This window comes from Chiloscyllium punctatum, chromosome 3 (assembly GCF_047496795.1).
Source record: "Chiloscyllium punctatum isolate Juve2018m chromosome 3, sChiPun1.3, whole genome shotgun sequence".
In the NCBI taxonomy this organism is placed as follows: Eukaryota; Metazoa; Chordata; class Chondrichthyes; order Orectolobiformes; family Hemiscylliidae; genus Chiloscyllium; species Chiloscyllium punctatum.
Window position 1 is genome coordinate 15,498,437 of NC_092741.1, and position 25,218 is coordinate 15,523,654.

Consider the following 25,218-nt stretch of genomic DNA (forward strand, 5'->3'; position numbering starts at 1 on the left):
GAAACCATTGTAACATTTATTTATATGTTCACTTGTGTTTTCTATATCCTCCAAGCCCATGGGCCAAGAGCTGGGGAATAAGATTCGTATGGTCACATCCTTTTTGACCAGTGTGAACAGGAAGGGCCAAATGGCTTTCCTTCTGTGCTGTCAATATCTGTGTGTCTATGAGAATCAAATTGGCTGTGATGCTGGGGATCTCTGGAGAAAGCTGAAATGGATCATCTACTGAAGATTGTTGCGAATGCTGGCATCATTGAGGATGGTGATATTTGTGGAACTTTCTTCTTTAATTTCTCTCATAGATTCGTGCAGCCTGAACCCTCCTTTCATGATCTGTTTATCACTTACCTTACTGATACCTTTCTTTCTTTTCTAGCTTCTAATCTTTGATTTCTCACAACTTCTCAGTGTCTAGGTAACTTCCCCTGCCCTGATATGACATAATGCCTGTAGCTTATCTTCCATTTCATAAACACTAAGCTGAAGCTGCTCATGTTGCAACCACTCGCAGCAGACATGTTTACCCTGCACCACCGGCATCCAGGACCCCTGACAAAAGCAATTATGATACATCACCTGCCCTGTAATCTTTATTGTGTCTTCGTTCATAATTAGTTACGTATATGTTTAGTTAATTCCAAAATAATTTAATGTTTCTTCACTTTATCATGTACTGTACTAGCCTAAACATCAGAACATAATAAATGTTACCATTTAAGAATAAACACACAGTAAAATCCCGAGTTTCTTATTTCCCTTCTAATGGAGTCCCTTAAACTAGGTAATTACAGTTGTTTGAAATAAAATGCATTTTTTTCAATTTCAACATTTTACACTAAGTCACTAACAGCAATTGGTCACCAACCAGTCAACTCGCCACTTTCCTGTAATGTTAATGTTTGACTTCCCTCTTGTAAGGCTCCTGTTTAGTTGTTTCATTGTTCACTCCCAGCCATGACTACAAGTGATAAGACTTCAGAGCTTTAACCTTACACATTGGTTATCAGATCACTTAGCTCTATCAATTATTTAGGCAAAAGTGAGGACTGCAGATGCTGGAGATTAGAGTAATGATTAGAGTAAGGCTGGAAATGCACAACAGGTCAGGCAGCATCCTGCCCGAAACGCGATTTTCCTGCTCCTCAGATGCTACCTGACCTGCTGTGCATTTCCAGCACTCCTCTCATCTTAACTCTATCAATTGTTTGCTGTTTCCCCTGCCTGTCAGGTAGTCCTGTTTTGTAGCTTCACCAGGTTGACACTTCAGACGTACCTGTTGCTCCTTCTGGAGATTCTCTTGACTTTTTCATTGAATCAGAAATTATGATGTTGCTTTTCTAATAATAAGAATAGAGTGGGTAATATGCTGGGCTATGAAATTAGAGATTGTGGTTGAAAATAATTCTTCTAAAACTGTTGGCCTACAGCACCTCAGGGTTGCCCAGGTTTTAGCTGCTAGATCTGCTCTGAATCAGGGCTTAATGTTCATGTGGATTGGTTAGTAACCAATCCTACCAATCTTATCAGGGACAGATTCATCTTCCATTGCCAGACTAAGGTAAAGACCAAATCTAGTAAGAGTCTCTATCCTGTTGTTTACTACTTGCCAGGGACAAAGCTTTGGGACTCATAACTAAGGGAGAATGTGTTGGAGAAGTTTTGAGGAGGTTTGCAAGAAGGATTCCAGGGATGAAGAGCTTATCATATTACGAGCGGTTGAGGATTCTGGGTCTGTACTTAATGGAGTTTAGAAGAATTTGGAGTGATCTCACTGAAGCTTATTGAGAGGCCTGGATATAGTGGACTTGGAGAAGACATTTTCACTAGTAGGAGAGACCATGACCCAAGGGCACAGGCTCAGAGTGAAGGGATTACCCTTTAGAACTGAGATGGGGGGAATTTCTTCAGCCAGAGGGTGGTTGATCTGTGGAATTAATTGCCACAACAAACTGTGAAGGTCTGGTCATTGAATATATTTAAGAAATAGATAGATAGATTCTTGATTGGTAAGGGGAGAAGGCAGGACAATGGGGTTGAGAAACATATCAGCCATGATGGAGCAGACTTATTGATCTGAATGACCTAACTATCTTCTATATCTTATGATCGAAGTCTGACAGCTAAATCTGACTGATTCATTAGCTCAATAAGTAGTGTGCTGCTAAAATCAGTCTTATTGATGAAAATTGAAGGGTCCCCAACCAGAGTGTATTTTGTGCCCTTAGTGCTTCTTCCAATTGGGATCCAAGTGGAGCTTAGTTAAAATGCAAGGTAACAATCTTCAGGACATTCTCTCTGACTACCCCTACATACTTTGAAAATATAAACATAAAGATTCAAGACTCACACTGAATAAAGTAGTTATCTTCATTGCATTAAAATTTTTAATGATTAATTAGTGACTTTCTGGTTACTTCATAGATTTATAAGTCAAGAAGACAAAGATTGGTTTGAAAGTGCAATTACTCGCGCAGTTGAAAAAGTTATTGGAAAAAGAGTAGCACAGATGATTCATGAAGAGCCATACTTCGTTGATTTCCTCCGGGATATGCCAGAGCCAACTGGTGATGAGCCTGAAGATTTTGTCTTTGTTGTCCCAAAAGTCTATGAAATGGTACGTCATAGCTTTATTAGCTTTCAAGAGAAGCTGTTTATTATGCTGTTAGATCCTGACAAAAATAGCTCCTCTTCCTTTTTAAATCACAACACTACCTACTTGTTTTTTTCTTAAGGATATCTCTCAATTCATTATTTTTCTAAATATATATACATTTTTCACTTGAATCTATTTTTATAAATCACGTCAAATTTATGATGAAATAAAGCTTTATTGATTCTCTGGTATGCATGTCTCCAGTGATCTTCCTTCTCATGAGGTGACAGTTTGAGCCATGGTGTTAAACATAACCTGGAGTTACTCAGGAGCCCCACTCTGGCATGGCAGTCTCTGCCACATTTGCTGCCAAGGAAGAAAATGGCTGGGAGCTTTGCAAGACTCATTGGCCTTGTCTCAGCAGTTGAACTTTTCATTCCTTCTCACCTTTTTCAAAATCCTTTCACAGTCAACTTCTAGAGGTCACAGCCATTGGTGACTGCCTCTCATTTGATAAAGTCCCTCAGAAGATACTGTTAACTAAGGTAGAAACCCATGGGATTGAGTGAAAATTACTAAAATGGCTGGGAGATTAGTTGAGTGGCAAGTGACAGAAAGTAGAGACAATGAGCAGGTACCCAAATTGGCAGGATGTGACCAGTGGTGTCGCACAAGGATGTGTATTAGGACCTTAATTATTCACATTGTTTCTTAACGACTTGGATAATATCCAAATTTGCTGATGACACAATGTTGGCTGCAATATAATGAATGTGGAAATTAGCATAAAATTACAAAGAGATAGACTAGATGAATGGGAAAATCTGGCACATTGAGGCAAGTGTGATACTATCTGTTTTGCACCAAAAAGAGATAGATCAGGGTTTTTTCTAGATTGTATCAAGTACAGCAGATGACTGAAGAAACTTGGACGTTCAGGTGCATAGATCTTTAAAATGCCTCGAACAGGTGCAGTAAATAATCAAGAAGGCTAATGGAATGCTAGTCTTTATATCTAGAAGTTTGGAGTCCAATTATGTAGATATATAACTGCAGCATTACAAAGCCCTGGTTACAGTGGAGTACTGTATCTGACATCAAAGCTTAGGAGGATATAGGTTTACAAGAATGATGTGTTGACTTCAAGTTGTGAGGAAGTTGTATATTAAGCCTTTTTCTCTCGAATTTAGAGGATGAAAGAGTCCTCTGATCAAAGTCTTCAAGATAATAACAGAAAAAGACAAGGTAGATAAAGATAAGCTATTTCCACCGCTTCTAGATTCTAGTTCTGGAACTCTACCAAAAGCAGCAATTGATACTAAATCTGTTATTAATTTTAAAATCTGAAATAGATCTTTTTCTGTTTAAGAAAGGTATTAACGGATGTGGGCGAAAGGCAGGTATATGAAATTAGGCCATAGATCAGCCATGATTTCACTGAATAGTTGAACAGGCTCAAGGGTCTGACTGGCCTATACCTGTTTCTGTTTCATAGAGTCATAGAGTCATACAGCATGGTCCAACTAGTCCACGTGACTATGTTCTTAAACTAATCGATTCCCACCTGCCTATGCTTGGCCCATATCCCTCCAAACCTTTCCTATTTTAAACATGTTTTAAATGTCTTTCAAACATTGTAACTGTACCTTCATCCACAATTTCCTCTATCAGTTCATTCCACATGCAAACCAGTCCATGGAAAAAATGTTGCCCTTCATGTCTTTCATCTCTCACCTTAAAAATATGATCCCTAGTTTTGAATTCCCCATCTCGGGAAAAGACCCTTGTCATTCACCTTATCTATTCCCCTCACAATTTTATAAACCTCAATAAAGTCACTCCTCAACCCTTTTACACTCCAGTGAAAAACGCCACAGCCTTTTTACTCTATTTTCATATCTCAAACCTGCCATTCCTGGCATCATCCTCGTAAATCTTTCCTGGGTGCTCTCCACTTAAATAATATCTTTTCTACAATAGGGTTCCAGTAATTTGTACTCCAGAAGGTCCTAACAGCAGTGACAATTTCCCCTTCCCTACCATATAATTGTGAAATGGATGCTTTTGTGGTGAGGATGGTAGTGTGTGAGATACCACTGTGAGACATGACAGAACACACATCACAAACCCCCCAAAAATGACAGATTTTATAAACATTACATAATCCAGCGTTTGATCTTAACAATAATTTTTTTTCCATTACAAAATAATAAAATGTTAAACTCTATAATGGATTTTTGGACAAAAATACGAATAGAACATAGAACATAGAAAAATACAGCACAGAACAGGCCCTTCGGCCCACAGTGTTGTGCCGAAAATTAATCCGAATTTAAAATAAAATAACTTAACCTACACACCCCTCAATTCAATGCTGTCCATGTGCATGCCCAGCAGTCACTCAAATGTACCTAATGACTCTGCTTCCACCACCACCGCTGGCAACGCATTCCATGCATTCACAACTCTCTGTGTAAAGAAACTACCTCTGACGTCTCCTAATATCTTAAAGCTATGACCCCTCATGCCAGTCAATCCTACCCTGGGGAAAAGTCTCTGGCTATTGACTCTATCCATGCCTCTCATTACCTTGTATACCTCACTCAGGTCACCTCTCTTCCTCCTTTTCTCCAGAGAGAAAAGTCCAAGTTTAGTCAACCTGTCTTCATAAGACAAGCCCTCCAGTCCAGGTAGCATTCTAGTAAACCTTCTTTGCACCGTCACCAAAGCCTCTGTATCTTTCCTATAGTACAGCGACCAGAACTAGACACAATATTCCAAGTATGGTCTCACAAGGAACTTGTAGAGCTGTAGCAAAACCTCGCAGCTCTTAAATTTGATCCCCCTGTTAATAAAATCCAAAACGCCATATGCTTTCTTAACAACCCTATCCACTTGGGTGACAACTTTGAGGGATCTATGTACTTGAACACATCTATTCCTCCATACTGCCAAGAATCCTGTCTTTAATCCTATATTCAGCATTCAAGTTTGATCTTCCGAAATGCATCACCGCATTTATCCAGGTTATGATTTGTAGATGCCGGTGTTAGACTGGGGTGGACAAAGTTAAAAATCATACAACACCAGTTATAGTCCAATAGGTTTAATTGGAAGCACACTAGCTAGTTGGACCTGTTGGATTATAACCTGGTGTTGTGTGATTTTTAACTTTATCCAGGTTGAACTCCGTCAGCCATTTCTCAGCCCAGCTCTGCATCCTGCCTCTTTGCTTTGCAGCCTGCAGCCCTTCAATACTATCAACAGCACCTCCGACCTTTGTGTCATCTGAAAATTTACTAACCCACCCCATAACCTCCTCATTCAAGTCATTTGTAGAAACTACAAAGAGCAGAGGCCCAAGAACAGAGCCCTGCTGAACACCACTCAGGCAGGTTCTTTGTGGTGTATATGGATTTTAGTAAGGCGTTTGATAAGGTTTGATATGGTAGGCTACTGCAAAAAATACGGAGGTATGGCATTGAGGGTGAGTTGGAGTTTGGATTAGGAATTGGCTGGCTGGAAGAAGACAGAGGGTAGTAGTTGATGGTAAAGGTTCATCTTGGAGTGCCGTTACTAGCGGTGTTCCGCAAGGATCTGTTTTGGGACCATTGCTGTTTGTCATTTTTATAAATGACCTGGAGGAGGGGTTAGAAGGTTGGGTGAGCAAGTTTGCGGATGATACAAAAGTCGGAGGAGTTGTTGACAGTGAGGAAGGATGTGGCAGGTTACAGTGGGATATAGATAAGCTGCAAAGCTGGGCAGAAAGGTGGCAAATGGAGCTCAATGTAGCTAGGTGTGAGGTGATTCACTTTGGTAAGAGTAACAAAAAGATGGGGTACTGGGCTAATGGTCAGATACTTGGTAGTGTGGATGAGCAGAGGGATCTTGGTGTCCATGTACACAGATCTCTGAAAGTTGCCACCCAGGTAAATAGTGGGGTGAAGAAGGCATATGGCGTACTGGCTTTTATTGGTAGAGGAATTGAGTTCCGGAGTCCTGAGGTCATGTTGCAGTTGTAAAAGACTCTGGTGCGGCCGCATCTGGAGTATTGTGTGCAGTTTTGGTCGCCATTCTATAGGAAGGATGTGGAGGCACTGGAACGGGTGCAGAGGAGATTTACCAGGATGTTGCCTGGTATGGTAGGAAGATCATATGAGGAAAGGCTGAGGCACTTGGGGCTGTTTTCATTGGAGAAAAGAAGGCTTAGGGGTGACTTGATAGAGGTGTACAAGATGATTAGGGGTTTAGATAGGGTTGACTGTGAGAACCTTTTTCCACGTATGGAGTCAGCTATTACGAGGGGGCATAGCTTTAAATTAAGGGGTGGTAGGTATAGGACAGATGTTAGGGGTAGGTTCTTTACTCAGCGAGTCGTGAGTTCATGCAATGCCCTGCCAGTAGCAGTGGTGGACTCTCCCTCTTTATGGGCATTTAAGCGGGCATTGGATAGGATAGTGGGCTAGTGTAGGTTAGGTGGGCTTGGATCAGCGCAACATCGAGGGCCAAAGGGCCTGTACTGCGCTGAATTCTTCTATGTTCTATGTACCACTCAACATTGACCTCCAGGCAGAATACTTTCCATCTACAACCACTCTCTGCCTTCTGTCAGCCAACCAATTCTGAATCCAGGTAGCCAAATCTCCCTGTATCCCATACCTCCTGACTCTATGAATGGAGAACCTTATCAAATGCCTTACTGAAGCCCATATACACCACATCCACTGCTCGACCTTCATTGAACTGTCTCATCACCTCCTCAAAGACCTCAATAAGATTAGTTAAGCATGACCTGCCCCTCACAAAGCCATGCTGACTGCCATTAATCACGCTATGCTTTTCCAAATAGTCATAAATCCTTTCCCTCAGAATTATTTCCAGAACCTTGCTGACCACAGATGTAAGACTGACTAGTCTGTAATTGCCAGGTATTTCCCTGTTACCTTTCTTGAAAAGAGGAACAACATTCACCTCCTTCCAATCCTCCGGTACGACTCCCATGGAGAGTGAGGAAGCAAAGATCTTCACCAGAGCCTTAGCAACCTCCTGGCTTGCTTCCTGGAGCAACCTGGCATAGATCTGGTCTGGCCCTGAGGACTTATCAATCTTAATGTTTGCCAAGTCCCAAGTCCCTAATGTGGTTGAATTGAAAGTGCAGGGTTCACCTCAAATTGTACCTCTAAACTTGTTTCAATATGATTGAGCTAATCATGCCAGCATTCCAATTTCAGGCAATCTGTGTGCCACAGGATAAAATGAGGGCAAAAAGAGGCCCTCTGTGGAGACCAGCAAGCATTCTGCTTTCCCTAGGTTCTATCCCAGAGGGAAATCTGTGAGTTTGGAATGACTATACTGATCATATTGGATCTGTGGAGAATACAAGAGAAATACAATTTGAAAAATACACAATGGGTTGAACCAGGATTTCTCATTTGTTAGTTTTACCGTTGTATACTTCTGGGGTAGCAGCAATATAACTTTTAAGGAACTTGTTTTTTCTTGTCTCACTCCCAATGTGGCAGTGAGTACCAAAGAATCCTAAGCCAGGCAGGCCTCAAGCCTGAAACCTCGGTTGGCCTCTAACAGAAAATCATTCTTGTGTACGTGATTTGGAGTATTTGTGTACTGAATTGTAACTTATAAATGGGGAGGTGATGGCCTAGTGGTATTATCACTGGACTGTTCACCTAGAGACCCAGGTAATGTTCTGACACTCTGGGTTTGAATCTTGCCATGGCAGATGGTAACATTTGAATTCAATAGAAAAAGTCTGAAATTAAGAGTCTTATGATGATCATGAACCCATTGCTGAATGTTGGAAAAACCTATCTGGTTCACTGATGTCCTTTAGGGAAAGAAACTGCCACCCTTATTTGTTCTGGCCTACATGTGACTCCAGACCCATAGCAATGTAGTTAACTCTTACCTGCCCTCTGGGCAATCAGGGATGGGGCAATAAATGCTGGCCTAGCTAGTGATGTCCATATCCCATGAATGAATAAAGAATAAAGGAAATGCATTTGGAAGAGACAAGTACTTAATAGGATATTTGCAGGTTATTCTGGAAGGATGAGGTACAATGCATTAATGGCATTCTTAACCTTTCATTACCTTTGTGATGTTCTCATGTTTCAGGTCCCAAGCTATGAATTCCTGACTGAAAAACTGCAATTTTATCAGTCACAACATAATGAAAGTGTCCGGTCGGGCTTTTTTGATCTCGTCTTCTTCAAGGATGCAATGACACACTTGATGAAAGTGAGATTTTAAATTTTAGTTAATCATAGAATGTGCTGTAAATATTATGTCTATGCTTTTCATAGGATAAGGTCAGAGTGGAACAGAAGTAAAACAAAGTTCTGTAAACAATTATTCACAAAAAAATTCAAAGCTTTCATAAATATTACAAATTTCATTCAAATCTAGTCAACATTTTGTGAACTAGCTTTATTCCTAGCATTAGGAATTTTGAAATATAAATTACATTCTTCATAAGAAACTGGTTGCATTTAGCACTGGCCCTTTTGGTTCCAGCAGCAGACTCAACATGGGCATCTACGAGAAACCCAGTTTCCTGGATTTCCCCTCCCCCCACCTTATCCCAGTTCCAACCTTCCAACTTGGCACTGCCCTCATTATCTGTCCTGGCTGTCCATCTTCCTTCTTACCTATCCACTTCACCATCATCTCTGACCTATCACTATTACCCTAACCTCCATCCACCTATCGCACTCTCAGCTACCTTCCCTCCAGCCCGACCCCCCTCGCATTTATCTCTCCACCTCCTCAACTCACAGCCCCATTCCTGATGAAGAGCTCTTGCCTGAAACGCGTTCCTCCTGTTCCTCGAATGCTGCCTGACCTGCTATGCTTTTCCAGCGCCACACTCTTGACTTTGATCTCCAGCATCTGCAATTCTCATTTTCTCCTACACCTCCTCCAACCCTGCCTCTTGTAAAAACATTATCCCTTACTCACAATTCCTCTGCTTCCACTGCATCTGCACCATTTCACCATATAACATCCCAGATGGCCTCCTTCCTCAAGGACCTCAATATTCTCTCCCATGTGGTCGATGATGCCCTCCAGTGCACTTCTTCCACTTTTCACACCTCTGCCCTTGAACCCTAATCCCCAATCGCAACAAGGATAGAATTGCCATGGTCCTCACCTTGCACCCCACCAACCTCCAGATAACACATCATCCTCCGCCATTTCCACCACTTATAAATCAGACCCCACCACCAGGGATATATTTCCCTCCCCACCCCTATCCACGTTCCACAGAGACCATTCCCTCCGCGACTGCCTTGTGAGGTCCACGCCTTCCTCCAACTCACTTTCTACTCCCAGCACCTTTCCTTGCCACTGCAAGAAGTGCAAAACCTGCACCCACAGTGTCCCCCTCACCTCTGTCCAAAGCCCTAAAGGTTCTTTCCCCATCCAACAGAGATTTACCTGCACTTCCACACACAGCATCTACTGTGTCTGTCACTCTCAGTGTGGTCTTCTCTACATTGGGGAGACAGCTCACCAACTTCGGAATGTTTCCGAGAACATCTCTGGTACCCACCGTCTTGTGGCCAAACTCCCCCTCCCAGTCTGCCAAGGACATGCAAATCCTGGGCCTCCTCTACCGCTAAACTCTAGCCACCTGATGCGTGGAGGAAGAACTCCCCATCTTTCGCCTTGGAACCCTCCAACCACACAGAATCAATGTAGATTTCACCAGTTTCCTCATTTTCCCTCCTCCCACCTTATCTCACATCCAAACTTGCAACTCAGCACCACCCTGTTGAACTGTCCTATCTTCTCTCCCACCTATCCGCTCCACCGTCCTTTCTAACTTAGCACCATCACCTCCCACCTCCATCTACCTATCGCATTCCTAACTACCTTATCCCCCCAGCCCCACCCCTCTCCCATTTATCTCTCATCCCCCTTGGGCCACTCCTTCATTCCTGATGGAGAGTTTATGCTCAAAACATCGATTCTCCTGCTCCTCGGATTCTGCCTGAAAAGCTGTGCTTCTCCAGCACCACATTCTTTGACTCTGATCACCAGCATCTGCAGACCTCAGTTTCACCTTCTGTTGGAAACTGCAAGAAAAAAGGTTCTGTATGATAAGCAAGTTCTTGTTAATTTGAATTCCAATGTGTCTCTCCAACATAACTTTTCATGCCTCTATTTTCAAGACTACAGTCACTGCTTCTCTGAATGTTATACTCTTATTCCTTCTAAGGATTACGTAGAATATACAACACAGAACTAAGTCATTCAGCCCCACCAGTCCAGCCAGTGCTTATATTCTAATCAAGTCTCCTCCCATCTTTTCCCATCTAAATCTGCAGTTATAATCATTTGTCCCCTTCTCTCTTATACTCTTGTCTAGTTTCCCCATATCTACAGAGAAACCTCAATTATTCGGCACTTGATTATCCAAATATCGAATTATCCAGCAAGGTCACAAGGTCCCAATGCTTGGCTAAACTATGTTATCTGTCTTTCGATTATCCAGAATTTGATTAACGGAATGAAATACTCCCTACCCATGACCGTTGGATAATCGAGGTTCCTCTGTGCACCTGTATTAAACTGTCCTGCAAGTACTTCCTCCTCCTTACATTGCCATTCTATTTAAGTCAATCTTTAATTCTGAAAACTCCTGCAGTACCTTATTCTTTTCCAAGATGCTATTTCAAGGCTTTCTGTTTCAATCTAACCTGTGTCTGCACATTATCCATGATGGATTTATTTTACCATCAGCCCATTTCTAATCATTGAGACAAACATGGCTTTATTTTGATGCAGAGTTGTTTGAAATAGTATATTTATCCTCAGTATTTTTGTAAAATTAGTCTAAAAACATGAGATTATCTGTGGCCTTTGCTTAGCCAATTAGATTAAATCTAATTGTGTTATGTTATAACATAGGGATAGCAAGCCAAACCAAATCAGCCTCCGAATCACTGGATTTGCAACACAGTGAAATTACAACACTCAGTGATCCTCAAAATTGCTCAGTTGTTCCTAAACAGACTTAACAAACAACAGATCTTGGAAATCAAGTTTATAACTTAAATAAAAATTAACTATGTATTATTAATAATGTAACAGAAAAAAGATAAACCAGGTTATGTACTTAATGACTACAATCTGAACCCCATTTTCTTTGACCGTGACCCTCACTCACACACAGACAGGCTGACAACAGACACAGTCTATGAATAAATTGGAAAGAAAGTAACTATTCGAAATTGCCAGTTCAATTAATCAGCTTCAGACAATGAATGTCAGTCCTTCATTAAATCCTTGGGCAATGAACTGTTCACAGCCACAAAGAACTCAATATCTTCTTCAAATTCTGATGATACCAGTTAGCACAACCAATTTTGACAGACACCTTAGAATACTTAATTATTTCTTTCAGACTGGGATTCTTTTCTCAGAACATTCAACAATTTGATAACTGGAGTGAAAACTAGAAAGAACAAAATAGAGCAGCTGTCCAGGAGCTTCTCAAAATCTGCCAAAACCCAGTTTAGAATAAGAATAAGTTCTCCTTTTTTTAGTCAGTATCTTTTTTATATCAATCTGTGTTTGGCCAGTTAGCACTAGTCTTCACTTAATTAACCAGTTTAATATCCAACCAGTTGCAAGCCCTGAGCATTTCCACAACTCAATGCTAATTCATCAATATTGTTCTTAGAACAGAAATTAAGTTGCATTACGTTCCAGATCAGTTTCCAACAGGCGACATCTGCTTTCATTCTCTTTTTGAAACAAGGAGATATTCAAAGTTCAACTCTTAACCCCAACTCTCAATTACAAATCAAAAAAATAGTGATGCTGTGAATAATTGTAATAAAAGCTTTCTTTATCTTTTTAATTAAAGCTTTGTATACATTGTGATTTTATACTTGAAGAAGATTGGTAAACATTGACTATTTATACTGCTTTTTTAGTTTCTTCATTTAAAAAGATGTATCCTATTCTGACAGCAAATTGACAATGTTTTATAGATATCACGTATAATCCGTACGGATTGTGGAAATGCTTTGCTGGTAGGAGTTGGAGGTTCTGGAAAACAAAGCTTTACAAAGCTGGCATCATATATTGCTGGATATAAAATCTTTCAGATCACTTTAACCAGGTAAATACACATTTTGCAGAAATTATATAGTTGCTACTGAGATTTAAACATTTTTAGGATAGATAAATATTCATGGAAAATCATATAGAGAGCAATGTAGTCATCAGGTGCTCAATAAAACACTTCCCTATTACTTACAGAAGAACCAAGTACATAACAGTAGGGACAGAATGTTGGGTTTCCAGTTAGGACACTTACGTAAGGGTCTGTTAGGGCTCCTGACTCCACAATGAGTGGGAAAGAGTGATTTTCCTTTGAATCTGCAAATTGAACTCAGAAGAAGCAGCAGCCTACCACTTCAGATAAGAGAGGGAGAGGCCACCTCACCTCGTGGTGTTCCCTCCTCAACTTATAAGCTAAAAAATGGCCAGAGTGTCAAACTACCATTATGGTGGGGGATCACCTCCATACAGTTGTTTCTTTGTGGCCAAAACTGTTGTCAAGCGGTTGTGGGGAGACTCGAAGCCTGCCTTGCCTACTGTTTCCCACCCCTTGTCTGCCTGCAGACAGCTAACCCCATTCTGAATGCTGTGGGGGAAATCTACAGGCTAAATGAAAAATTCCAATTGATCTGCTGATTGGCTTTAACAGACCATTTACTCACCACTTGTGGATGGATAGTCCTTGGCATTGGGTTCTGGTGAAATGGTGATGGCAGGCAGGCCAGCAGTGCAAAGTTGCATGCCTGCCCACTTCCATACTCACTCGCATTTGGGCATGGAAAATTTTCCCCAGGTATCAGACTGCCACAGATGTGGAACCACCATATCAAATACCCTGCTCCCCTCTTTATGAAAAAGAAATTACCAGTGGAACTCACCAAGCAGAGTATCATCTTATTTAAACCTTACCTCTTCTGACTTCCCTCCCCAAATGCTCTGCAACACATGATTCATTGTCACTAGGTTTCAGTCTTGCAAGTTCCACCTCAGACACTAATCTCAGAAGTTGAATTCCAACGTATTGACTGATTTAAACACTCCAGTAGAAGTGAGGACATGAATAGGATAGTGCTAGTTCCAGTTGGCTGATCAGTAAGGTCACACACAAGTTTTGCTGCAAAGGACTCAAATACAGAATTTGATGGCCAGGATACTGAAGATGACCACATCTTGGAGATGCTGGGCAGCCTGAAGAAACTGTATAGCAATTGCAGAGGTTCCCTTCAACTTGCTGCACAGGCTTGTCCTGAACACCACCAGACCACAGCATCCATGCAGGTTACAATGCATCACATAGTGTTGCCATCAACACTGAGATGGCTACTATCTTACTTGTGAGGTTCACAATGAACCACTAAAGCTTTCATGTAACCCCAACCTTCTATTCTGAGGGAAAACATTAGGAGTATCAGGGCACTGCCTGTGCAAAGGGCATTGGCTCCATAGAATAGGAATCTTTCTCAGAACAAGTGCTGTCTTGCCACTCACTCCTTCGATGCCATTGGCTCATGTCCAGCCAGTCTGCTGCCAATGTCAGTGCAGTCTGTTATCTTGGTGCCAGGCTGTTCAAGGTCACCTTCCAAGTTGTATGTAGTATTCGTGGCATTTTGCACCATGAGGAAGCATGCCCTGTCAGCAAAACCTCATGAAGAAGATGCCTGGTGTGGTGAGCCTCCAAGATTCATCACTATAATATGAGAGCTTATTGTTGTTGTCTGTTGCAGTCTGAAAAGAATTATTGCTATAAAAGTAGAGTGCAGATGTTACCTTGGCATTTACAGACAGTGTTGGCTATGACCTGACTGGATGCTGTATTCATGGCTGCACCATCTAACCTATCTCAGAAACAATTCTGTTAAAGCAAAGTCACATTATTGACAGTTTCCCAGTAAAATTGAAGTAAAAAAGTGAACACATCCTCAACCTAGTGCTCCACATCTCTACTCTTTGGCATTTTAACAGCTTAGGCTATTTTGTGATGATGCTCCTAACCAGCACAACTCCAAAAGGCAGTCCTACCAGAACAGACCAAACATTTTTGAAAATGCAACAGGAGAAAAGTAATTCACTAGCCTCTCATCATGATTGCAGTAGGGAAGAAAATAAGAGCCTCGGAATAACAGTAAAAGTAACAGTTCTCAGCCACAGTTCATTTCTTGTGTGTTTTTATTTATTTACCTGTTGGAGCAATAATAGGAGACTGAGTAAACTCCAAAGGAAATTCTAAGCTGCAGTGTTTAATCCTGTTGAATACAAGCATTTGATAATTAAATATTAATTGCTGTTTAATTCAATACATTCATCAAAACCTTTGATCAAACAGTAGCACAATCTTACATTTTCCTGAGACTCGATGCAAGGAGCAAGAATGAATCCAAAGGACATACTTGCCTTCACACAATGACTTCAAAGAATCCTGTCTGAGGATCACATCCTTGTTGTGCTAGAGAGGCTTGTGTGTACCAGGGAACCCAAGCATTGCCCCTGGCAAGGTCATCCATGATGATAAGGTCAAGGAGGAGGTTCCAATCAAAGCGCTGATCCATGAAGACCTCAATGGCAGAGGATGATAACTGAACTTAAATTGGAATATCTCAATAGCTGTGAAGGGAAATGAAGGCTGCAATAGGGAAGAGTCACCAGTCATCTTCACCTCCAAACCATTGGCCTTCAAACCCCCCAACTACCAAGGTTATTATGGTGGGTATCTGTGCACCAGCCTCCCCACAATAAAAGAAGTCATGCACAGGTGTCCTCACAAAAGGTTAAAAGTCCTACTTACACCCCAAACAAAAGTCCTATGGCGATTAGCTAGTGGCAGAGGGGGCTGGAAGCTCCTGGTCACAAACTGACTCATTAGGCAGTGAGTGTCAGATTCAGTCGTCTTGCTCCTGGATGAGGCAGATTGAGCATTTCAGCAGCTGCATCCACAACTGAGCAGCCCTATTTAGGATCATCCCAATTGGGGAGGGGGCTGGAAAAGGTGTCCGAAAAATAGCTTGCCTCAAAAATCCTGACTGGATTACCGCATCCAGAGGGATCACCCACATGCAGTCAGAAATGAAGAACAATAAACTTTGGAAACTGGAATGTAAGAACCCTGAAGATGCTGAAAATGTGTTGCTGGAAAAGCGCAGCAGGTCAGGCAGCATCCAAGGAACATGAGAATCGACGTTTCGGGCAAAAGCCCTTCTTCAGGAATCATGCTTATGCCCGAAACGTCGTTCCTTGGATGCTGCCTGACCTACTGCGCTTTTCCAGCAACACATTTTCAGCTCTGATCTCCAGCATCTGCAGTCCTCACTTTCTCCTCGAAGAACCCTGAAGGACCCAGCTAACAGTGACCAACCTGAGAGAAGAACTGTAATCATAGCCAGAGAACTGCAAAGTTGCCAGATTGACACAGCTGCTCTTTGTGAAAACTGCCTTTCAGACAAAGGCAACTGAAGGAGGTGAAAAGTGGTTACACCTTCTTCTGAAATGTGCTGAGCACAAACATGCTCTTCCATCAGAAAAATAAATCCAGAGCACCTTGGAGCACCTACTCTCGAAAGAAAGGCATCTAATCAATTATGTCATTGTTTGCTTCAGGGACTGGCAGAATCTGAATGTGACCAGGACAACAGTTGGCCTTATCCATTCCACAAAGTGCATCAAAATACACAGAAAGAAGAGGGTTCAGGTGAAACAGACCCGGCCAAGGTTCAACATCAAGAGTCTGGGTGAAACAGTCACTACGCAACACGAACAGGCTTCACCTGCTAAAAGCCTACCTCAGGAATACCCAGAGAACAAAGGTGAACATCGATGTCTGCTTAAATCAACTATTCTCAGTACCTGCTATAACCCCTTCGGGTACCAGTCCAGAAAACATCAGGATTGATTCGATGAGAATGACAGGGAAATTGAACAGCTCATATCCAAGACAAGAACAGGCTTCTGTGAGCAGCAAAATGATATGAACTGCAAGATCAAAAGAAGGGCCTGTACCAAACATAAGACTGATGTCCAGATGAGAGTATAGGAGCTCAAAAATAATCGGTGGATTGATAAGGCTTTTGAAATCCGGCAACTGGCAGCTGCCGGTGACACAAAAGGCTTCTTCAGTGCCACTAAAACAATGTACAGTCCAAGCTACTGTGCTCTAAAATGGACAAAATCTGCTCAAGGACATCAAGGCAATAAACACCTGCTGCAGAGATTGTTTCCAAGAACTCCTCAACCATAATACACGTCAGTCTGCTACAACTCCACAGTTGTGTTTCTCTACAACGTTGAGCTGTAGAAAGTTACGCTATGGAAAACTTCTAGAGAAAATCGCACTGCAGAAGATTGCTATAGAAAATCATTATAATCATTCAGTAGAAAGTTTGCATTATCCAAATAGCATCCACAATCCGTCAACCGCACTATAGTTAACTTGGGTTGGCGAAACGCACATTATACCAGAACAACCTGGACCAATGTTAACTTGGAAATCATCAAACAAATCCCCAGAGATCCATGCAAGGTGACATGGGAGAACCTCCCAATGTGACCAAAGTACAAGATACCATAAGGAGTCTCAGAAATAACAAGGCTGCTCTCCCTGATGAGATTCCTGCAGAAGTCCGAAAGTGAGGTGACCCACAGCTCCAGGAACACACACACGCTTTGCTTTTGAATGTTTGGCTCAAAGAAGAACTCCTTTTGGAGCTCAGGGTTGCTCTGATTGTGATCATATTCAAAAAGGATGACAAGGCTGACTGTGGGAATTACAGGGATATCTCTCTTCTTCAACCACTGGGAAAGTACCTGCAAGTGTCCTTGCTACTTCTGCCATTATCTGAGGAAACACTCCCTCAATCACAATGTGGGTTCGCCCATCCAGAGGAACAATAGACATGATCTTCACAGCACATCAATTAATAGAAAAGTGGCAGGAACAATCTGACAAAGCCTCTTAAGTCACCAGCATCAGCCAGCTACCAGTTTTATATGGCCTTCTTTAGGGGAACAAATATGCAGGGAGATTGGGGAGACTTGCAGGAGCAATAAGGTTATCATAATAGGGGATTTTGATTTTCCTAACAGAGACTGGGGCTGCCAGAACATTAAGGGCTTAGATGGGGTGAAATTTGTTAAGTGTGTTCAGGAAAGTTTCCTCAAGCAGTATGTAGAGGGTCTTACTCGGGAAGGGGCAAAACCCAACCTAGTCTTGGGAAATAAGGCAGGACAGGTGATGAAGGTAACAGTGGGAGAGCACTTTGAGACCAGTGACCATAGTTTTATTAATCTTAAAAGAGTTATGGAGAAGGACAAAACTAGTCCACAGGTTCAAGTTCTGAATTGGGGCAAGGTGAATTTTGACAGAAGCTTGTAGGGGTTGATTGGAGTAGTTTGTTTGCAGGGAAAAGGACCTCTGGCAAGGGAGAAGCCTTTAAAAGTGAGGTAGCTCGAGTTCAGGCCCTGGCTGATATTTTTGCATCATCGTTAGCCACAGGTGAGGTCCTGGAAGACTGGAGGGTAGCGAATGTTGTGCCTTTATTCAAGAAAGGCTGCAAAGAAAAGCCTGGGAACTACAGACCAGTAAGCCTAACATCTGTGGTGGGTAGGTTACTTGAGAAGATTCTGAGGGATAAGATTTACATGCATTTGGACAGACAGGATTCAATTAGGAATAGTTAGTATGGCTTTATGCGTGGGAGATCATGCCTCACAGATTTGTTAGAGGTCTTTGGTGAAGTGACCAGGAAAGTTGATGAGGGCAGGGCAGTAGCTGTTGTCTATATGGATTTCAGTAAGGCCTTTGATAACGTTCCACATGTTAGGCTCCTCTGGAAGGTTAGATTGCATGGAATCCAGGGAGCTGGCAAATTTGTTACAAAATTAACTTGATGGTAGGAAGCAGAGGGTAATAGTGGAAGGATGCTTGTTGGACTGGAAGTCTGTGAATAGTGGTGTGCCTCAGGGGTCAGTGCTGGAACCTTTGCTGTTTGCTATCTATATCAATGATTTGGATGAGACTGTCCAAGGCATAATTCGTAAGTTTGGAGATGACATTAAAATAGGCGGTATTGTGGACAGTGAGGAAGGTTCTCAGAAATTGCAACAGGACCTTGATCAGCTGGGGAAGTGGGCTGAGAAATGGCAGATGTAGTTTAATATAGATAAGTGTGAGGTCTTGCATTTTGGAAAGTCAAAGCAAGGTTGAGATTTCATGGTGACTCGTAGGGCCTTAAGGACTGTAGTGGAACAGAGGGACCTTGGAGTTCAGGTGCACGGTTAGCTGAAAGTAGAGTCACAGGTAGACAGGGCAACAAAGAAGGCTTGTGGCACACTGATCTTCAGCAATCAGGGCACTGAGTACAGAAATTGGGAAGTTATGTTGCAGTTGTACAGGACATTGATGAGGCTGCACTTGGAGTATTGTGTTCAGTTTTGGTCTCCTTGTTGTAGGAAGGATGGTATTAAACTCCGTGAAAGAGGTTGGACAACCAGCATTTTTCTTTAGAGCATAGGAGACCTAGGGGAGATCTTAAAGAAGTGTATAAACTCGTGAGAGGCATGAATATGATGAATGCCCTCAGTCTTTTTCCCATGGTTGGGAATTGGGGATTAGAGAGCTTCAATTTAAGGTTAGAGGAGAAAGAATAAAAGGGAACCTGAGTGGCAACCTTTTTTCTTATACAGAGGGTGGGAGTGAGCTGCCAGCAGAAGTGGTTGAGGCGGGTACATTAACAACATTTAAATGGCATCCTGAACTGGTAAAACTAAAACAGCTGGTGGTGATGAGGGAAACCAAAGTACTATCACAAACAGAATTGAAAGCTGAAGAGACCAAGTCACTATATTATATATTGTATGATATATTATTACAGGGGCAAGAGTGATTGTCCCAAACAAAGGTTGATACTGGTTGAACTCCACCAGGGTCATCCAGGGGTTTCCAAAGGAATATGTTGGTGAGAAGTTATGACTGGTGGTCAGGATTGAATAGCCACATTCATGGGATAGTGTTCAGAATGCCAAGAACAAAAATTCCCACCAGGTGTTAGTAACAGACAATGGGCCATTATTTGCCAGCAAGGAATTTGTGGTTTTCCTAAAGTCGAATGGCATTCAGCACATAAAGACAGGTCCGTATCATCCATTTCCCGTGTTCTAGTGGAAAGAGCAGTCCTAAGGTTGAAGGCAGTCTTAAAGAAACATCCTATAACTTCAGTCGATACCAAACTGTCCCAGTTCCTATACAATTGTGGGACCACCACTCACACAACTACTGGGATAACTCCAACAGAGTTGCTGATGTGGAGAAGACTCTGCACCAGGTTAAACCTGATCTTTCCAGACCTGGGTAGAGAGCGTGTGTGTATGTACTGCCTGAAGAGGCAGTTGAATTTTTTTCGAGATACTCCAGCCACAAGAGGCAGGCTACGATGTGGTACATGTTACCGGTATCCAAGGCAGAGTTGAAGGAACCAAACCTGATGCAAAAATACCCCAGGAGAAGCTACAGGACACAAAACAAGCCTGCAACCCAAGACTTAGAAAGGGAGAGATGTAATATTTAGAACGAATTCAGCCGGGTGGACTTCACAGAGTATAAGTTTCCTGATTGGAGTTGTTAACCTGGCGCCATTATGGAGTCCCGATGGACAGATATAAACAGGAATGTCAGGGTTCTGTTCACTCTGTGCTAGCTGGGTCAGTGTCATGTACTATGAACATATAAATAAAGGATGACTTGATGACGGGATACCGGCCTTTGTGGAGTTATTTTCGGCTGCATCATCTACATTGACGCCATCCTCCATCTCACTGACCAAAACCTCCCTGAAGGGAATTCAAATCATTTACTATATGTTCAACAGGCTGCTCATCCTTAATCAGTTCAAGGCCAAGGGCAAGGTTTCCATCATCTCCATCTTGAAGCTTCAATATGCTGACAATAGGATGCTGTGCAAAAGATCTACAGTACATGGTGGATGGCATTGCATTCCACACAACCTAGTCCACTGCATTTGCTGCTCACAATGTGGTCTCATTTACATTTGGAAATAAAGTGTAGACTGGGTGACTGCTTCACAGAAAACCGATTCTGTATGAATAAAATACCCAGAGTTTCCAGTTGCCTAGCATTTTAACATCCCACCCTGTTCTCCGATGTTTCTGTCTCAGGCTTGCTGCAGTCCACTTGTGGACCCTGCACCTTCTGGACTCAGAATAAGGTTCAACAACTTTAGGGCTTGAACTGTCCCATGTTCTGACCCCAGCCCCCACAAACCAGGCCTTGTTCTCACATAGTCTGCCATTCCACACAACCCATTGTTAGTCACTAACAGTCTCCATTAACAGCCAAATTGTTATTCGCTCCTTTGTCTGTCTAATTGTCTTTGGACTCTATCTCCACCTATCGTTTACTCTTTACACCCAACCTGATCTTCTGCATAAAAACTAACATTTTCCTAGCTGCCATCAGTTCTGAGGAAGGGTCACAGGACCTGAAACGTTAAGAATCATAGAATCCCTAAAGTGTAGCAACAGGCTGTTCGGCTCAAAAAGTTCACACCAACCCTCCGAAGATTAACCCACCCAGATCCATTCACCTACCCTGTTATTCTACATTTACCCCTGAATAATGCACCTAACCGACACATCCCTGAACAATTTGGGCAGTTTAGCATAGCCAATTCAACTAACCCGCACATCTTTGGATTCTGGGAGGAAACCCACACAGGCAGGAGGAGAATGTGCAAATTCTACACAGGCAATTGCCCAAGGCAGGAATTGATTGCAGGTCCCTCGCTCTGTGAGGCAGCAGTGCTAGCCACTGAGCCACCATGCTGCCCATAAACTCTCATTTCTCTTCACAGATGCTGCCAGACCTGCTGAGCTTTTCCAGCAATTTCTGTTTTTCTGCCAGATCATTTTTAAAATTTGCTTGTGGGATGTGGGCTTCTCTGGCTGGCCAGCATTTACCACCTATCCCTAGTTGTTCTAGAAGGTGATGATGAGCTGTCTTCTTGAACCGCTGCACTCCACATGCTGCAGGTGGACCCATAATGCCCTCAAGGAGGGAATTCCAGAATTTTGATCATGTGACAATGAGGGACTAGAAAAGTATTTTTAAGACAAGATGGTGAATGACTTGGAGGGGAATTTCCAGGTGGTGGTCCTCCCTTGTATCCCTTTGTCCTTATCGATGGAAATGGTCATGGGTTTGGAAGGTGCTGTCGAAGGATCTTTGGTGAATTTCAGCCATGATCCCGATTGAACATCAGCAGGTTTGTGGGGCAGAACAGCCTACTCCTGCTAATGTTTCTTATGGACTTATGCTAATATTTTATATGGCACTTAACTAAGGCCTTCTGAAAGTTAAACTAAACCATGTTAATGCGAAAAACAAGAACTATAGATGCTGGAAATTTGTAACAAAAACAGAAACTACTGAAAAAATCCAGCAGATCCACCTGGATCTCTGGAGAGAAAGCAGAGTTAATGTTTGGGCGCAGTGACCCTTCCTCAAAACTGGACAGTCAATGGACCCAAAACATTAACTGCTTTCTTGCCACAGATGCTGCCAGACATGCTGAGTTTCTCCATCAAAGAGTGTGGTGCTGGTAAAGCACAGCTGGTCAGGCAGCATCCGAGGAGCAGGAGAATCAACATTTCAGGCATAAGCCTTTCATCAGGAATGAGGCTTGTGCCCCAAGAGACATGAGAGATAAATAGGTGGGGTTGGGGGGAAGGGAGCTGGGAATGCGATGTGTACATGAAGGTGTACATGAAGATGATAGGTCAGAGAGGAAGGTAGAACAGATAGGTACAAAGGAAGATGGGCAGATAGGACAGTTCAAGAGCGGTTAAGTTGGAAGGTTGGATCTGGGTAACGTGGAGGGAGGGGGAATGGGGAACCTGGTGAAATTCACATTGAGCCCATATGATTGGAGATTCCCAAGGCAGAAGATGAGGTGTTCAGATGTCAGCTGGTTAAGGTTTGGCAGTGGAGGAGACCCAGGATTTGCATGTCTTTGGCAGAGTGGGAGGGGGAGTTAAAGTGTTTGGCCACAGGGTGATGGGGTTGTTCAGTGTATGTGTCCCAGAGATGTTCTCTGAAACGTTCCGTAAGTTGTTCCGCAATGTAGAGGAGACCACATCAGGAATGGCTGACGCAGTAGATGACGTGTGTGGAATTACAGGTAAATCTTGGATGTGGAAGGATCCTTTGGACTCAATAATGTTGGTAAGGGGGAGGTGTGGGCGCAGGTTTTATACTTCTTGCAGTGGCAGGGGAAGGTGCTGGGAGGGGAGGGTGTGTTGGTGATGGGGCATGGACCTGACAAGGGAGTCATGGAGGGAATGATCTCTCTGGATTGCAGAAGTGGGGAGAGAAATATATCCCTAGTGGTGGGGTCTGACTGGAGGTGATGGAAATGGACCCATTTCCACCACCTACAAACAGACTCTGCCATTTCTGCCACCTACAAACAGACCCCACCACCAGGGATGTATTTCCCTTCCCAATCCTATCTGCATTCCACAGTGACCATTCCCTCCACAATGCCCTTGTCAGGTTCATGGCCCCAACAACCCACCCTCCCCTCCCGACACCTTCCCTGCCACTGCAAGAAGTACAAAACCTGTGCCCACACCGCCCCCCTCACCTCTGTCCAAAGCCCTAAAGGATCCTTCCACATCCGACAGAGATTTACCTGCATTTCCACACGTCATATACTGTGTCCGCTGCTGCAAATGTGGTCTCCTCTACATTGGGGAGACAGCACCCCAACTTGTGGAATGCTTCATGGAACGTCTCTGAGATACACACACTGAACAACCCCACTGGTCTGTGACCAAACACAACACCGCCTCCACTCTGCCAAGGACATGCAAGTCATGGGCCTCCTCCACCACCAAACGCTAGCCAGCCGATGCCCAGAGGAAAAATGTTTCATCTTCTGCCTTTCGGTACCCACCAACCACAGGGGATCAATGTAGATTTCACCAGTTTCTTCATTTCCTCATTTCCCCTTCCCCACCTTATCCTAGATCCAAACTTCCAACTCAGCACTGCCCTGTTGAACTGTCCTATCTGTCCATCTTCCTTCCCAGCTATCCGCTCCACCCTCCTCTCCAACTTATCACCATCATTCCCCCCCCCTCCCCCACTTTCATCTACCTATCACATTCCCAGCTACCTTCTCCTCAGTCCATCCCCCCTCCCATTTATCTCTCAGCCCCCTTGGGCCATCCCCATTCCTGATGAACAGCTTATGCTCGAAACATCGATTCTCCTGCTCCTCAGATGCCGCCTGAGCTGCTGTGCTTTTTCAGCACCACATTCTTAGACTCTGATCTCCAGCATCTGCAGTTCTCACTTTCTCCTATGCTGAGTTTCTCCAGAAACTTCTGTTTTTGTTTCATTTTAAAAGTATTTGGATGAGCATTTGAACTCTTATAACTGTGGGCTAAGTGGTGGGAAGTGGGGCTAGTGTAGATTTAGAGTAGGTTTGGCCAATACAGAGTCAATGTACCAAAAGCTTCTTCTGTACTGTTCTTCTCCTCAAGCTATTACGCCCATTAGAGAAAGTGCTGGTACTCTGACTTGTGATCGTAAAAGGATCAATACAGCCTTTAGAAAGTTCTATTTTGAACTGTATAAATCGCAGGACTGTAAGGATAGAACTGAGAAGATGGAGTCCTTCTTTAAAAACTTGGCCTTTCCAGGCTTAACCTCGGAGCAGGTCTTGATCTTGACTGCCCCCCTGACAACCCAGGAAGTACTCCACAAGACCATAAGACATAGGAGCAGACGTAAGGCCATTCAGCCCATCGAGTCCACTCCACCATTCAATCATGGCTGATGGGCATTTCAACTCCACTTACCCGCATTGTCTCCATAGCCCTTAATTCCTTGTGACATCAAGAATTTATCAATCTCTGCCTTGTAGACATTTAGCATCCCAGCCTACACTGCACTCTGCGGCAATGAATTCTACCACTCTCTGGCTGAAGAAATGTCTCTGTATTTCTATTCTGAATTTACCTCCTCTAATTCTAAGGCAGTGTCCACGGGTCCTATTCTCCTCGCCTAATGGAAACAATTTCCTAGCGTCCACCCTTTCCAAGCCATGTATTATCTTGTAAGTTTCTATTAGATCTCCCCTTAATCTTCTAAACTCCAATGAATACAATCCCAGGATCCTCAGCCGTTCCTCGTATGTTAGACCTACCATTCCAGGAATCATCCGTGTAAATCTCCGCTGGACACGCTCCAGTGCTACTATGTCCTTCCTGAGATGTGGGGACCAAAACTTGACACAGTACTACAAATAGGGCCTAACCAGAGCTTTATAAAATCTCAGTAGCACAACGGTGCTTTTATATTCCAACCCTCTTGAAATAAATGACAACATTGCATTCGCTTTCTTAATCATGGACTCAACCTGAATGTTTACCTTTAGAGAATCCTCAACTAGCACTCCCAGATCCCTCTGTACTTTGGCTTTACGAATGTTCTCACCGTTTAGAAAGTAGTCCATGCT

The 25,218-nt window shown here is 43.0% G+C and overlaps 1 protein-coding gene across 1 annotated transcript in view; it reads left to right on the forward strand.

The window, feature by feature from the left end:
- Positions 1–25,218, forward strand: part of LOC140453953 (dynein axonemal heavy chain 8-like) — a 1,210,036-nt gene that overhangs the window by 982,600 nt on the left and 202,218 nt on the right. The window contains exons 62-64 of the mRNA XM_072548830.1: positions 2,425–2,617; positions 8,732–8,854; positions 12,619–12,749. Coding sequence (XP_072404931.1) covers positions 2,425–2,617; positions 8,732–8,854; positions 12,619–12,749 — 447 coding nt within the window. The remainder of the gene's footprint in view (positions 1–2,424; positions 2,618–8,731; positions 8,855–12,618; positions 12,750–25,218) is intronic.